At 46.6% G+C, this 12,928-nt stretch overlaps 5 protein-coding genes across 5 annotated transcripts; 2 read left to right on the forward strand and 3 right to left on the reverse strand.

The window, feature by feature from the left end:
• Positions 1-280: 280 nt before the first annotated feature.
• On the forward strand, positions 281-1,857 carry F9C07_587 (putative cytochrome P450 monooxygenase; the record flags this gene model as incomplete). Its single annotated transcript, XM_041288745.2, has 4 exons — positions 281-1,051; positions 1,118-1,432; positions 1,520-1,686; positions 1,740-1,857. The coding sequence occupies 4 exons, from the start codon at positions 281-283 to the stop codon at positions 1,855-1,857; spliced, it is 1,371 nt and encodes a 456-aa protein (XP_041141310.2).
• A 1,100-nt stretch (positions 1,858-2,957) lies between these two features.
• Positions 2,958-4,648, forward strand: F9C07_588 (putative FAD-binding oxidoreductase; the record flags this gene model as incomplete). The annotated part of the gene is made up of 4 exons (XM_041288744.1): positions 2,958-3,311; positions 3,364-4,058; positions 4,112-4,320; positions 4,377-4,648. 4 exons carry the CDS (start codon positions 2,958-2,960, stop codon positions 4,646-4,648), a joined length of 1,530 nt encoding a protein of 509 aa, XP_041141309.1.
• A 248-nt stretch (positions 4,649-4,896) lies between these two features.
• F9C07_2208690 (uncharacterized protein) lies at positions 4,897-5,515 on the reverse strand (the record flags this gene model as incomplete). Its single annotated transcript, XM_041284275.2, has 1 exon — positions 4,897-5,515. One exon carries the CDS (start codon positions 5,513-5,515, stop codon positions 5,042-5,044), a length of 474 nt encoding a protein of 157 aa, XP_041141308.1. The 3' UTR covers positions 4,897-5,041.
• Positions 5,516-7,349: 1,834 nt separating this feature from the next.
• Positions 7,350-9,157, reverse strand: F9C07_2278998 (uncharacterized protein). Its single transcript, XM_041284274.2, has 2 exons — positions 8,527-9,157; positions 7,350-8,471 (listed from the first exon to the last, which is right to left on the reverse strand). Exon 2 carries the CDS (start codon positions 8,357-8,359, stop codon positions 7,514-7,516), a length of 846 nt encoding a protein of 281 aa, XP_041141307.1. The 5' UTR covers positions 8,360-8,471; positions 8,527-9,157; the 3' UTR covers positions 7,350-7,513.
• Positions 9,158-9,200: 43 nt separating this feature from the next.
• F9C07_2278999 (uncharacterized protein) lies at positions 9,201-12,785 on the reverse strand. Its single transcript, XM_041288733.2, has 2 exons — positions 12,030-12,785; positions 9,201-11,889 (listed from the first exon to the last, which is right to left on the reverse strand). Exons 1-2 carry the CDS (start codon positions 12,639-12,641, stop codon positions 10,915-10,917), a joined length of 1,587 nt encoding a protein of 528 aa, XP_041141306.1. The 5' UTR covers positions 12,642-12,785; the 3' UTR covers positions 9,201-10,914.
• Between the last annotated feature and the right edge of the window lie 143 nt (positions 12,786-12,928).

Raw genomic sequence — 12,928 nt, forward strand, 5'->3', positions numbered from 1 at the left:
ACAGTTGCGCCTGGCTATCTTTAGCCTCATGGTTAGCAAAAGTCGTACGATTGCCGTACACTGCATATAAATAGCGCTACTCATTTTACTATATTTTGGTACTATCAATTGCTTCGAACGACCATCTGCGTTGTGCGACTCGAAAGGATGCTTCAAGAAATGAGCACTGCGGCGTTGGTAAACGCCAAATCTGTCCTAATAGCCACAATCTCAGCGGTATTTCTCCTACGTAAGCGAATAAAGCTTCTGCTAACAATGAGAAATCTAGCCAATTATCTACATGTTAGGCATGGCCATCTACAATGTCTATTTTCATCCATTGAATCGGTTCCCTGGGCCGGTATCGCATGCCATTTCTCGCATTCCATACTTCTATCGTGCAGTTCGCGGTACACTTCCGTTTGATATGCTCAAATTGCATGAACGCTACGGAGATATTGTTCGTATTGCTCCTGATGAGCTTGCATTCTCTCACCCTGATGCTTGGAAAGATATCTTTGGCCATAAGAATGGAGAGCCGGAAATGGCCAAAGCTGCGTGGTTCTATCGCCCACTCAATGAGCCTCTTCACATTGTCAATGAGGACACTGATGAACATAGACGGTTGCGCCGGCAAATGGCCCATGGCTTTTCAGAGAAAAGTATGAGAGCTCAAGAGCCTATCATCCGGAAGTACGTTGACCTCTCACTCGAGAAGCTCTATCAAAGCTGCAAAAATGGCAGCCTGGTGATTTTGGATTGGTATAAATTTACAACGTTCGATATCATCGGCGACTTAGCATTTGGAGAGCCTTTTGGGTGCTTGGAAGGCTGCAACTATGACCAATGGATCAAAGGAATTTTCAAAGGAGCATACTTGGGCTCTTTTATGCAGGCGTTATCATTTGTTCCTCGATTGAAGAGCACACTCTTGTTACTAGTCCCGAAATCCATGCAAGAAGCCCACCAGAGACACAAAGAGTTGACAAAGGCTAAGATGCTTCGTCGAGCCGCTATCACAGAAAAACGTCCAGATCTTATTGACGGCTTGCTGAGGAATAAGGATGAACTTGTAAGTCAAGTTGTTGCCCGTGCTTCCTGACTCCTTAGAGATTTCACCTAACTTAAGTTTGGCTAGAAACTTGGCCTTGACAAACTGATTGCCAATGCCGAGATTTTGATCATTGGAGGGTCTGAGACAACTGCATCACTCCTGAGTGGAGTTACCTATCTCTTGCTGCAGAATCCCAATGCCTACGAGACGTTGAAGAACGAAGTCCGTTCCAAATTCAATCATCAAGAAGAGATCAACTTGATCAGTGTCAACAAGCTGTCATACATACTAGCCTGTCTTGATGAGGCATTGCGCATGTATCCTCCAATCGCCAATGGCCTTCCTCGTGTTTGTCCAAAGGAAGGCTCTTGGGTTCTAGGTGAATACATACCGGGGAAGGTAAGTACATATTGAAACTTTTATTATTCAAGCTTGGTTGGAGCATCAGTTTAGAAAGTGCTTACCTGGTAACATGTACGGATACAGACTGTTCTATCTATTCACCAATGGGCCCTGTATCGCCGCGAAAAACACTTCAAAGATCCCAACACATACCACCCGGAGCGATTTTTATCGAGTCCAGAGTTTTTAGACGATCGCCGTGATGCATTCCAGCCGTTCCATACCGGTCCAAGGAATTGTTTAGGGAGAAAGTATGTGTTGCACGATTCCTAGTGTATTGAATATCTACTCACAGATGACATAGTCTTGCATACAGCGAAATGCATCTCATTCTCGCTCTTGTTATATTCAACTTTGACATGAAGATTGCCGCAGAGAGCAAAAGATTGGATCAGACAAAGAAATTATCTGATGTGGGATAAAGGGCCGCTGAAGGTATATTTGAGACCAAGAACTAGTATATAGTGTATAATAATCAATTCTGCCCCTGTGTCTTTATATAAAACCAGCAACCCAAAGAAAGATTGCTCTGCGTGATTTAGACACGAAGGCTTCGTCCCGCTAATACAGAGCTACATTAATACTTCTTTTCGTAGCCTATACAAAATTCTCACACACGAATTTAGAGTTTCAAAATCAAGAGGTTAACGGAAAGAAAACGAACAGGGTGACTTTGAATCTCATAGACAACAATATGGGACCGATCGTGAGTGAGGTAACCTAACGACTAGCCTACACCACGTCTAGCAGAAAGATCGACCAGCATCAAGAGCGGATTGATTGGTGACCGGAGACTTTTACTTATCTCACAAATGGTCAAATGTAGCTCAACATACCATAAGCCATCTCAGTGCTGCAGAAAAGAGACCTCCCCATTGCATCTTTCAAAGGTCCTGCTCAAGATGCCGAACTGGCTTCTCTCGAGTTCAACTCACGTCTTGTCTACACGAATGCGTGTACGTGCACCGAAGTCTTGCTCCTTTGATTAGCCTTGTAAGAATTCCTCGGATGTGCTCGGACTGACCAAACTAAACATCAAACTAACTCAGCGATGATCTTTCCCTGTAGGGTGATTAGTTAACTCAGGTCCGAATTTAAACCCAAATACGACTCTCCTTGATCATACTTTCTATAGTTAATAAGCTATGATGTTCGGGTTCGTGTTCGGATTGGATCATGTACCCCACTTTTATGGTTTCATACTATCTTCCTATGTATGTCGTTCTTAAGAAGAAGCCTAGCTTCCCCAACTCCACAAAGAAGATCACAATTTTTCGTTGAAGCCTAACGGCAGATTAATGGACCGGTACGCCAATCAAAATGAATCGAACGAGGCCATAATCATTGGAACCTGTCTAGAAGCAGGAATTTAGGCTCCATAGCTCCATCGGTGGATACTATGAGACTATCAGAGATCTCCTGGAGATTTGTCAATCTTTTAAATAAATAAAAGTGTTATGCCTCTTGATTCAATCGACTTGTCGCTTTCCAAACAGATCCTCTTCATATTGATCAAGACAACATGAAACTCTTCTATCTCGCCGGACCTTTTATCTGGTCTCTAGCATCTGCTAGCTTGAGCCCTTCTCCTTCGACGACAGGTTCTTCGATCAGCACGCCCAGCGGTAACGTGCAGATTACCAAGAACGAGCAATGCGCATGCAGGAAACTCACCCAGTCCTTTGGACGCAGCGTGATTCTGCCTGGTCAGAAAAACTATACCCAACAAACTGTTGATGACTACTGGGACATTCGAGCCGTTCTTTCCCCGGCATGTGTATTCGTACCTGACACAGCCGATGCAGTTGCCAGTGCTCTTCAGATTCTCAGTGCATGCAATGCTCAGTTTGCAGTTCGTGGTGGCGGTCATATGAATGTGAGACTCTATTTCTGATTTCCAACGTGACGGGCCACTAACCCGATTGTAGTACCCCGGTTCTAACAATATCGACGGTGGCGTTCTTGTTGCCTTAAGCGGGTTGGACTCTTACCAGGTTCACAATGACACGATTGACGTGGGCCCAGGTCTGACCTGGTATGATGTTTACAAGGCCCTGGCGCCCTATAGGCGTGCTGCTATTGGTGGGCGCTTGAAGACCATCGGTGTCCCCGGTCTAGCATTGATCGGAGGTTTCCATTATTTTAACAACAAGTACGGTTATGCCATGGACAATGTTGTCAGCTACGATGTTGTTCTTGGGAATGGCACTCAGGTTGTAGCCTCAAATGTCTCGCACCCCGACCTGTTCTGGGCGTTGAAAGGTGGTGCCAACAACTATGGAATTGTTACCAAGTTTACCTTGAATACCTTCGATCTTCCTCAGATTACCACCAGTATTCAAGTGTTCAACGAGACCTATTTTCCTTCCTTCTTCGAGGCTATGTGCCACTCTGCCAGCGTGGACGAAAAAGACCCCATTGCCGCCGGAATGATCGCTACTGTTGCATACAATGCGACTACCAAGGTTGCTTCTGCCTCACTCCTTGGTGTACAGGAAGGCGTCAGCAATCCCCCGTCCCAATTCGCTAACTTCACCAAGATCCCTGCAACGCGGCGGATTAACAACGTGACCACTCTAAGCCAATGGGCCGAGACACTTGATTCACCGAAGCAGATGTTTCGGTAAGTTCCTTGCAGCCTGGAATGCTCATATTCACTCACTAAGAGATAATAAGTGTCATGTTCTCCCACAAAACCATGAAACCAGATCCTGGCATGCTCTATTCCATCTACAAAGCTTGGAAGGCCGCTGTCGACGACATCTCCGATGTTGAGGGCTTATACCCAACTTTTGTACTCAATGAGATCACACCAAGCTCTCTCCGCGTCGCCCAGACCAATGGAGTTGGTAACGTTTGGGGTCTTGAACCCGAGCCTCTTATGAGTGAGTTTAATCCATGCCATTGCCCGTCAATAAACTATACTTATGTGGTACTCTAGTTTGGCAATTCAGCACTGGATGGGCCAACGCCCAAGATGACCTGCGCGTTGAGGCCTGGGCCCGTCAGCTGACAGAGCATCTTCACTCTATCAATCGGGAAAAGGGCCTGGCCTCGGAATTCATCTACATGGGCGATGCTGGTGAGTGGCAGGACCCTTACGCGGGATTCCCCTATGAGAATGTGCAGCGTATGCGTGACATTCGCGCTGCCTACGACCACAAAGGGATCTTCTCGACTCTCAGCTGGGGTGGTTTCAAGCTGGGACTTTAAGTCCCATGGAAAGCTTTTCCTGAAAGGCAAAGTCGCTAATACTGACTAAACATGTAGATGCAAGAGAAAATCGACATGTTGTGGAATTAATAGCAATTTGAAAGTACGATTGCAATGAGAAATTATTCTCAAGCGGCCGTTCTCGGGCCCTTGCCCACAAGCTGTAGTTTTGCCCAATGCATTTTCGCTATTGTGTTAATCAATTATCACCTTCCCACTATTCCAATAGCGGCTCAGACTTTGTGAAGCTCTCATCCTATACAAAATTTCTTGGCCCGTAGTATTGCTGGCTACACAACAACTGCAAAAGTCACGCTCAACCCATCAGCATCTGAAGCCAGATCTCCAGTGTCCAGCCATGATCCTTCTGTCGGAGACACAACCTGAGCGTGTCTATAGTTTCATCCTAGCTAGTCCCGCCTGTCCCTCATCTGTGAATACAAGCAGTCCATTCATATAACCGATCTCCCAAAGTGCTGGATACCGCCGGTGGAACCATATAGGATGGTCCGAGGCCCCGAACCATCCCAAGTGTCTGTCCAGGTTGTAACAGAGATATTGACATGTACTGAGAACCAACAACGTCAAGATTCCAGTGAAATGAGCAGCCTTCTTTTCGTAGTAGTGGTCCACAATGAAGGAGTTTATGAGGCCGCCCATGGTTCCACCCATCCCTAGGGGGCAGAACACAAGCGTCCACATAACCTTGTACAAAAGGTCGCGCGTGCCGGTCATGATGAAAATACCGACGGCGAGGGAAATGGCTTCGATGAAAAGATAGCTGAGCCAGGAGAGGAGGAATGGACGGATGTACGGCGCTATTTTGTAGTCGTCTGGCGTAGTGGTGATTAGTTGATATTGAGCCATGGTGAGGGTGGTTGAATGGTAGGTAACCTCTGTACAAGTGAGGATATCGTGAAGTGAAGAGTTCAGATGCAGGTAGAACTTTAGGACGGGGTAATTATCGCTACTTAAATCGAACTATTATATCTTCCTCCACCTCCACTATCTCCGTACCAACTTGGATGCATTGTACAATGTAACCGAGGTGTGAGGAGTTACCTGTCCATGGTGAGCGATCTACTGATTAGTGATCGTTCGCTATAGTGCCAGAGAGCCCTTTAAAGAGGCTATAGGTGTGTTTCATTACTGGCTTCAGGTGAACAATTACATGTTCACTGCAGCTTGATCGTATTGTTACATGGCATCTACCGAGGCCGTCAATAATCGATTTTGGCACTTTGATCGGGCAAGTACTCACGAAAGCTAAGAATCAAGCGTCCGCTCATAATGGCCATATTGACCTTCACGCTGTAGAACCTCGGTTTAAGGGTAGTCTTAGAATATTCGAAAGTGCACCGGGTGAACAACCCTTTCGTGCCTTACACCAATGCAGTGCGACTTGTGTGATTCAGTCTGATTTGATTCGACATGACATTTCCTGCCTGTAACGACAACAGTCTAGTGTCGAGGGCAGTCTGGTGTTGACTACATCCCTGTGACAACTGCAGTCTTGCGTCGACAGCAGTCCAAGAACAACTCCCGTCCCACCAAGGCCGCAACCCTTTGACGACGGAGGTCGAGGAACCACTTCAGGTTAGTAACCCTTGCAAACATGGTCCACTAACTGGCCTCAGACTTGACGACAAAACCCCGGGCGTAACAGGAGCCTAACTCTTTCATAGCATCTATACCTCAAATGCGGACATCTGATAGGCTTCGTGACTGACTCAGATGTCAATTGTATCTCAACAAATGCAACTTACAGCGCATTACCTTCGACGCTTCCACATGTCAATGAGAGCCCCTGAGACTGGTCTAGGTGTGAGAGATAATGTCATGGCCTGATATTCCACAAGGTCAAAAGATCAAATAATTCCGAATCTACGATTCAGAATGCCCTGGTCAGACCTATATAGCTAGCCGCCGTTACGATAATCTATAGGCTGATATACCTAACCTATAAATTATAAGTTTAGATTTTAGATCCAGTGTTTAAACCTAATCCATAGGTACAGGTTCTATTATTAGACCCGAACCCGACCCATAGCGAGGCCTAAATAATACATACACCAGAGTATCTAAAATAGTTTTCTTTAAATACAGTTTCTTTCGAAGTATACCCTCTCTATTAAATTTACTATTACTGTACTCCCTTCTGTTCACTACTTATATTGTCAGAGGGATTATTATTTAAAAGGAGTCTCACGGGCCTTACCCTGTAGTTCGATTTATAAACTGTAATATATTGGACAGTTTAATTAACGGTGGAGGACCCTGTTCTAGTCTCCACACTCCACACCCGCAGTTATCGCCATTGGCATCTGGGATAGCTTTGTGGGGTGGCCAGCCAGCAGTGATCAGTTCTATGTACCTACTTATCTGTCTGTTTGGTATAAGGCAGTTCGGGCATGGCCATTTTGCGCGCGGCGAGGCTCATCGATCTTCTAGGTGATCAGCTGTCGATGGCTCTTCGAAGCAGATGGTTAGATGAGGATGGCCTTCCGATATGGCTGGTCAACCCCTATTCAGGATTTCTGGCTAAGCCTCGGGAGACACAGTCTATATTAGGACATGCTGAACCCTGTGATTCGGAGCTCTGCAGTCCAGTGTCTGAATATTCACTGTAGTACTCGGTGCTCTCTTTGAGAACTCAGGTCAAGTGCGTGTGACAACAATCAGCGGTTTAAAGTATTGATGCGTCTTATGGAGGAAGCAGTGTAATTTTTGGACAAAATATCTCCATAGGTTATTTGAACTCATAGCTGCTACAATGATTCTTCAAACCTTTCCAGTTACATAAACATAAGGATAACTTTTCGTACACTGCTAGCTTTTGGTAATGGCAGAGCAAATCCTAACTTCTCAGTTGTTTGCATCATAGTCCTTAATCAGCAACATGGACATTTTCGGAGTTTCGGTGTGTGCTTCTTTCCAACCCAGAGCTTTCCCGGGAAATTTGTAGAATGCTTTCACATTCTCCACGTCAGAAGGTTGTATCTGAGGCGGGAACTCATACCCCATCACCGAGAGCGGGTTACGTGGACCAATTTGCACGGTGTAGTTGTCTGCTTCATCCTCCAGCTCTGGCGCAAACTCATGACGGAGACCCAAGACGTGACCAAGCTCGTGCAAGAAAATATTTTTCAGGTACTGCACAGTACCTGGTTGGAATGCTGCATTGTATACGTTAAGCACGTTCAGGTCCTCCTCATTCGGGAAAAACGCCTCGGCGAGGACTCCATCTTGATTGCCCGCGAAGGAGAGGACAAATGCAGCATCCTCAATTTTAGCTACCCATTTGAGTTGCACGCCTAGTTCAAATTTGTTCCATTCGTCAGCTGCTTGCTTTAACGCTTGGGCAGCGATAAGTGCCAACTCTGGCTTCGGATACCCGTTTGCAAAGGCCGCAAAATTGACGGATTTATCGGGGCCAGTCTTCCAGCGTGGAATAATCTTCCCAAGCCCAACCTGAAGTGCTGCTGTGTGGGCACTCCCTTGGAAAGTTGTTGGTATGGGTTTCTGCGTCGCACATGTGTATTTTGCCGGCACTGTGGTAGAAGTGCCGGGTGCTGGCTTCAAACTTTCGAGCTGAGAAGCGCCAACGGTCGAGGGGTCAAGGGTCTGTAGTGCCTCGGCGCCGACAGCCTCTCTTAGTTCCTGGTAGAAATTGACCCTGGTAGGGTCAATAGTAGGTTGTTGGTGGGACATAATGAATGGTTTGGGTGGACCAACTGCCGTTCCGCACCAATGTTTCTCAATGTATTCCAGTTCGATAAGACAGTAGTCAATCGTGGTTAACTTGTCTTGTTTAGATCAAAGACTGGTGGATTGAATTAGCCCCTGAATTTATACTCAACAACGCACCAAGTCGTCACCTGCGACAAAGATGCTTTCCGTCATGGTGATGCTCCCAGAGACTCCCCATACACTCCAGACCCAACCCTGGGATCTGAGAAGGTCACACCACGAGTTGTCAGCTGAATGTAGAGTATGACTTGGCAGCGAGGAGGAACCACGGATAACCGAACAACAGACGATGCTGGTTACCGAGTTGCAGTCGGATGACCGACGTGCGTCATCTGGCGTACAAGAAATTGACGGCTGTCACCCACTTTCGGGCGCTAATCTTAAATTAAGCTGAAGGGAAGAGGCTGAATGCTCGGTCCCTCTGTGTTAATAGATTCGTAGTTTTAGGTGCCCACCGCAACTGGATACCTAGGGTGGTGTGGCCGCTGTTTGAGGATTCATAAGGAGCCTAGGGGCATCGCTATTGTCTAAGGCTGTACTATGTTGGACTCGCACAAACTGTGTGGGGCTGAATTGCTCTGCCCTTGGGGTTCGTTCGATACCAACCGCGCGGACAACATTTGATTCATCTTTGGCGGAAGCGCATTCCTAGTCCGTGCGCATTGTATGCCATCTTATTTGCGGGCTGAACTCACGGCCAAATAGTGAACTACCAAACCACGGTTCCGGCCCGTTATATGGTGCCACTGTCAGTCCCAGCTTTTTTTTTTTTTTTTTTTTTTTTTTTTTTTTTTTTTTTTTCTACCGAAGAACCAGGCGAAGCGTCCCAGAGTCTCCGTGTGGTAGCACATAACGGCGCATCCAGTACCTAGATTAACGCGGCCGCATGCGGCATGATCTGATACCCAGACAGTGCTTTGATTGGTGGTATGTTACATCATTGTAGTTAGATTTCCACTAGTCCATCTTCACCATAATTCTCCTGTTATATGTTGAGATTGATCATGAGGCTACATTGCCGGTGCCCAATGGGTCTTGCGAATACGAGGTACGCTAGTCCCAGCAATGCCATATGCGGAAACCATTCTAACCCTTACAAAAGTATGGCGAGTATGTTCGACTTGCACTTGGATTTTCCATGGACAGCCTAACTAAGTATCCCTGTAACGAGTGCGTTCTAGCCCGTTCCACATCAATACAAGCACGTTATGCTGCATATAACAAGTCCACATTGGGGAGCGAAGGAGCCTAGAACATCAGCTACACACCACCGTGGCATAGATCATCATATGTTTCTCTGAACCAGTTACTTGAAAAATATGGGCATGGGGATTCAAAGCATAGTTTGAATTTTAGAACACTGGCTTTCAGTCAGACGATGTTGTCCAGACGCATATTTAAACCTTATTAAAGGTGAATGTCTACTTTGACGGGGCCATCAAATCCTACTATTATCTTTCAGTATACGACGCCTTGAATTGTTGACACTCGGTTAAAACTCAAGACGTTTCTTTATCGTCTCCTCGCAAGATGTCAGGCCTGGAAGTGATCGGCAGCATCACTGCTGTTATATCTATAATCGACGCCTCAGTTAAGATCTATGACAGTGCTCGGAAGGATATTAAGCTGTCTAAGATACTTGATACTGTTGAAAGGAAACTATCGCTTATTCTTGATATACCAAAGATATACAAGAGTAATCTAGAACCGAGTAAAAGTACCATGTCCGAGGATGCCTGCAAAGTCTTGACCCAAGCCACAATATGCCATAATCAGAGTTCAAATAAGAAACAGACCCTAATGTACAGCAACAACTTTAACCTCAATGTCCGCCGGCTTCGGCAGCCCCGAAACATCAATGCTAGTTCATACAGGGTTCTGCATAATATACTGCTTGTACACCTCATTAAACTCGTCATAGTCATCATCGATCCTGGTGAAGATAACCTAGAAGTTTATTTAGCTCTCCACCTTTCACTCCTCAGATTTTATGATAGAAATCACCCATAGCGCTCGTAAATCATCCAGCGAGTCAGCGTAGAATAGGGGCAGGTCACACCCAAAAGCGCGATCTCCGTGGATCTAGGGATAATAAATATAGTTGATCCCTAAGGTACTTGGATAAAATTCTGGAGAAATGTATTTCTACAGTGTTAACGGAATTTTCGAACAGTTGCATGTTTGACATTATTCAAGCACTAGCTTCATAGAGACTTTTTGAAGCAGCTCATCTGCGATTTTGTTGCAGTCATTCGTATCATTGGAAAGAGTCTATAAATTGACGATTGAGTAGCCAAATCAGGCTTTTGGCTTCTTCACCTGGCGCATTTGCGCTTCTCTCCGAATGCAGCTAAACTGGATAAATCCAGGTCTGTGGTCGAGAAGCGAGCAGCATCGAACTCCTCGAGTGGCAGAACAGCTCCGTAATCAAGTAGATTATACGGTTTTCTAAAAGAAATATGTCCAGGGAATGATATTGTACATAATCGCGCGTGAAGCAATGAGGCCCAATCCACTTACCAAAGCACCACGACTTTGCCTTCCGCACGATTCGCTTCCATGCTTCGATGTGCTTCGACAATCTGGTTGGAGAAATAAATTCGGATATTTGGCAGCTTCAAGTGACCAGATTCGACTTCATGGCACAGCACGTCCAGTGGGAAGTTTCTGAAGTCTTCCGCGGAGCTTTTATAGGTTGTGAGGGATACAGTAGACGGAACAGCATCCATCGGATTGAAGTCTGAAATTGTTGAGTCGCCGCCTATCGTTCCGGCCTGGCAAACAATTCCGTATGGTCTTACACATTGCAAGGAATCAGCTATACTTTTTGCACCAATCAGATCAAGAACCTTTGTGAACTCCAGTCCTTCTGACTTGATCTGTTGTGATAGAGACCCATCATCAATCAAGACCTTATTGACCCCCACACCCTCCAAAAGCTCCTTCCGGGATTCCTGTCGGGTAGTGGAAGCTATGAAAGAGCAATGTCGCTTAGCGATACACGCTGCTGCAAGACCAATGGATGTTGTGCCGCCACGGATCAACAGACGATCATCTGGATGCAGACGTAGGGCGCGAAACAGGGCATTCCACGCAGTCGGGATCATTTCTGAAAAGACGGTGAGGTGTTCCCACGAGAGCTTACATAGTGGGTGGACTCTTCGAACGTGGGTAGCAGGGACACGAGTGTACTGTGCATAGCTGCCCGGGTATTCTGGAAGTAAGTCCGTTATCATAGCAACGACTCTCGTTCCTGGCGTGACTGTACCCTCACCCGCTGTCACAATGCCAACAGCCTCCCGACCCATTATTTGTGGAAACTTGGCATCGGCTGTATGGCCCTGCCGGGCGAGGATGTCAGAGCGACTAAGACCAAATGCTTTGACTTCAATTAGGATCTCCCCACTTTTAGGGGGAGGTCTAGGGTAACTCTCGAGGTGTAGCACATCAGGAGGCCCTGGTTCATTGGCCACGATTGCTTCCATAACGGACTGATAAGTGATCATTTAGTTGCCAGGGCCAGCCAAAGACAAATAAAATGGAAGGGAAAAGCAGGTAAAGGGACGAGCGTTGTCCGGGCGGCAGTGTTGCTCAGAACAAGGACATTTCATCCTATTAAGAAGAAACCTACATTTTTAGGGTAATGCTTCTGCCATGCAGGCCGTCCTTCTTTCCGACTAACCCAAACATTACCAGCGTTCCAGGCATCTTTGGAAGTTATTTGGCCACCAATACCGCTGTTCTTCAGTTCTCGCGCGACCAAACTAGGTCTACTGCCCTTTGCGACCGCCTGCGCAGCGAGCTCGCGAGCAGCGGTGGTGAGTTTATAGTCGAGCGCGGAGATATCATGATTGTGTGGCTCCTTGCCTCGGGTGATAGTCATATAATAGCCATCACTAACAATTCTGATTCGACATGGACAGCCAATTGGTTCGCGAACGGTCCGTTTCCGTTTGCGCTGCTCATCCGACACGCTCGGCTCGTAGGCTTTGGTACGCCATAGTCGACACCAATAGTATGTGGTTGTTTTCTTTTGTCCGTATCTGGCTTGGTTCCGAACGTAAATGTTGTCTAGATATTTCCAAGCATTGTTAAATTCAGTCACGGAAACCGTGATCGGGGACTCTAGTGCGAAGATCTCTGCGCGAAGACGTAGGATATCGGGAGGAATGTTTAATTGCGGCGTGGGCTCATTGGAGGACTCCGGGCCCGGGGAAGGAGAGTTCTCCGCCGAGGATGCCATTGTGTCTGTGAAATAGGAGGCGGATATGCTAGCTAAGGAACGTGGATACTTGGGCGATGATCGCAATCCGGGGGATACGGATCATTTGATTCTTCCGCTCCCGATACCCGATATTCCGCTGACTCAGCGGGAGCGGTGCCAAGCGATGCCTGAACAACATCTCCAATATATATATTGTAGTATATAGGTGCCGGGCTAAGATAGTTCCACTATGTTCTGACCCCCCAGCAGCTAACACCCCCTCCTTACACCTGTCCAGAGAGGCTGAGTTTGCTGAGATAAGAGGG

This window comes from Aspergillus flavus, chromosome 1, assembly GCF_009017415.1.
Source record: "Aspergillus flavus chromosome 1, complete sequence".
Lineage (NCBI taxonomy): Eukaryota > Fungi > Ascomycota > Eurotiomycetes > Eurotiales > Aspergillaceae > Aspergillus > Aspergillus flavus.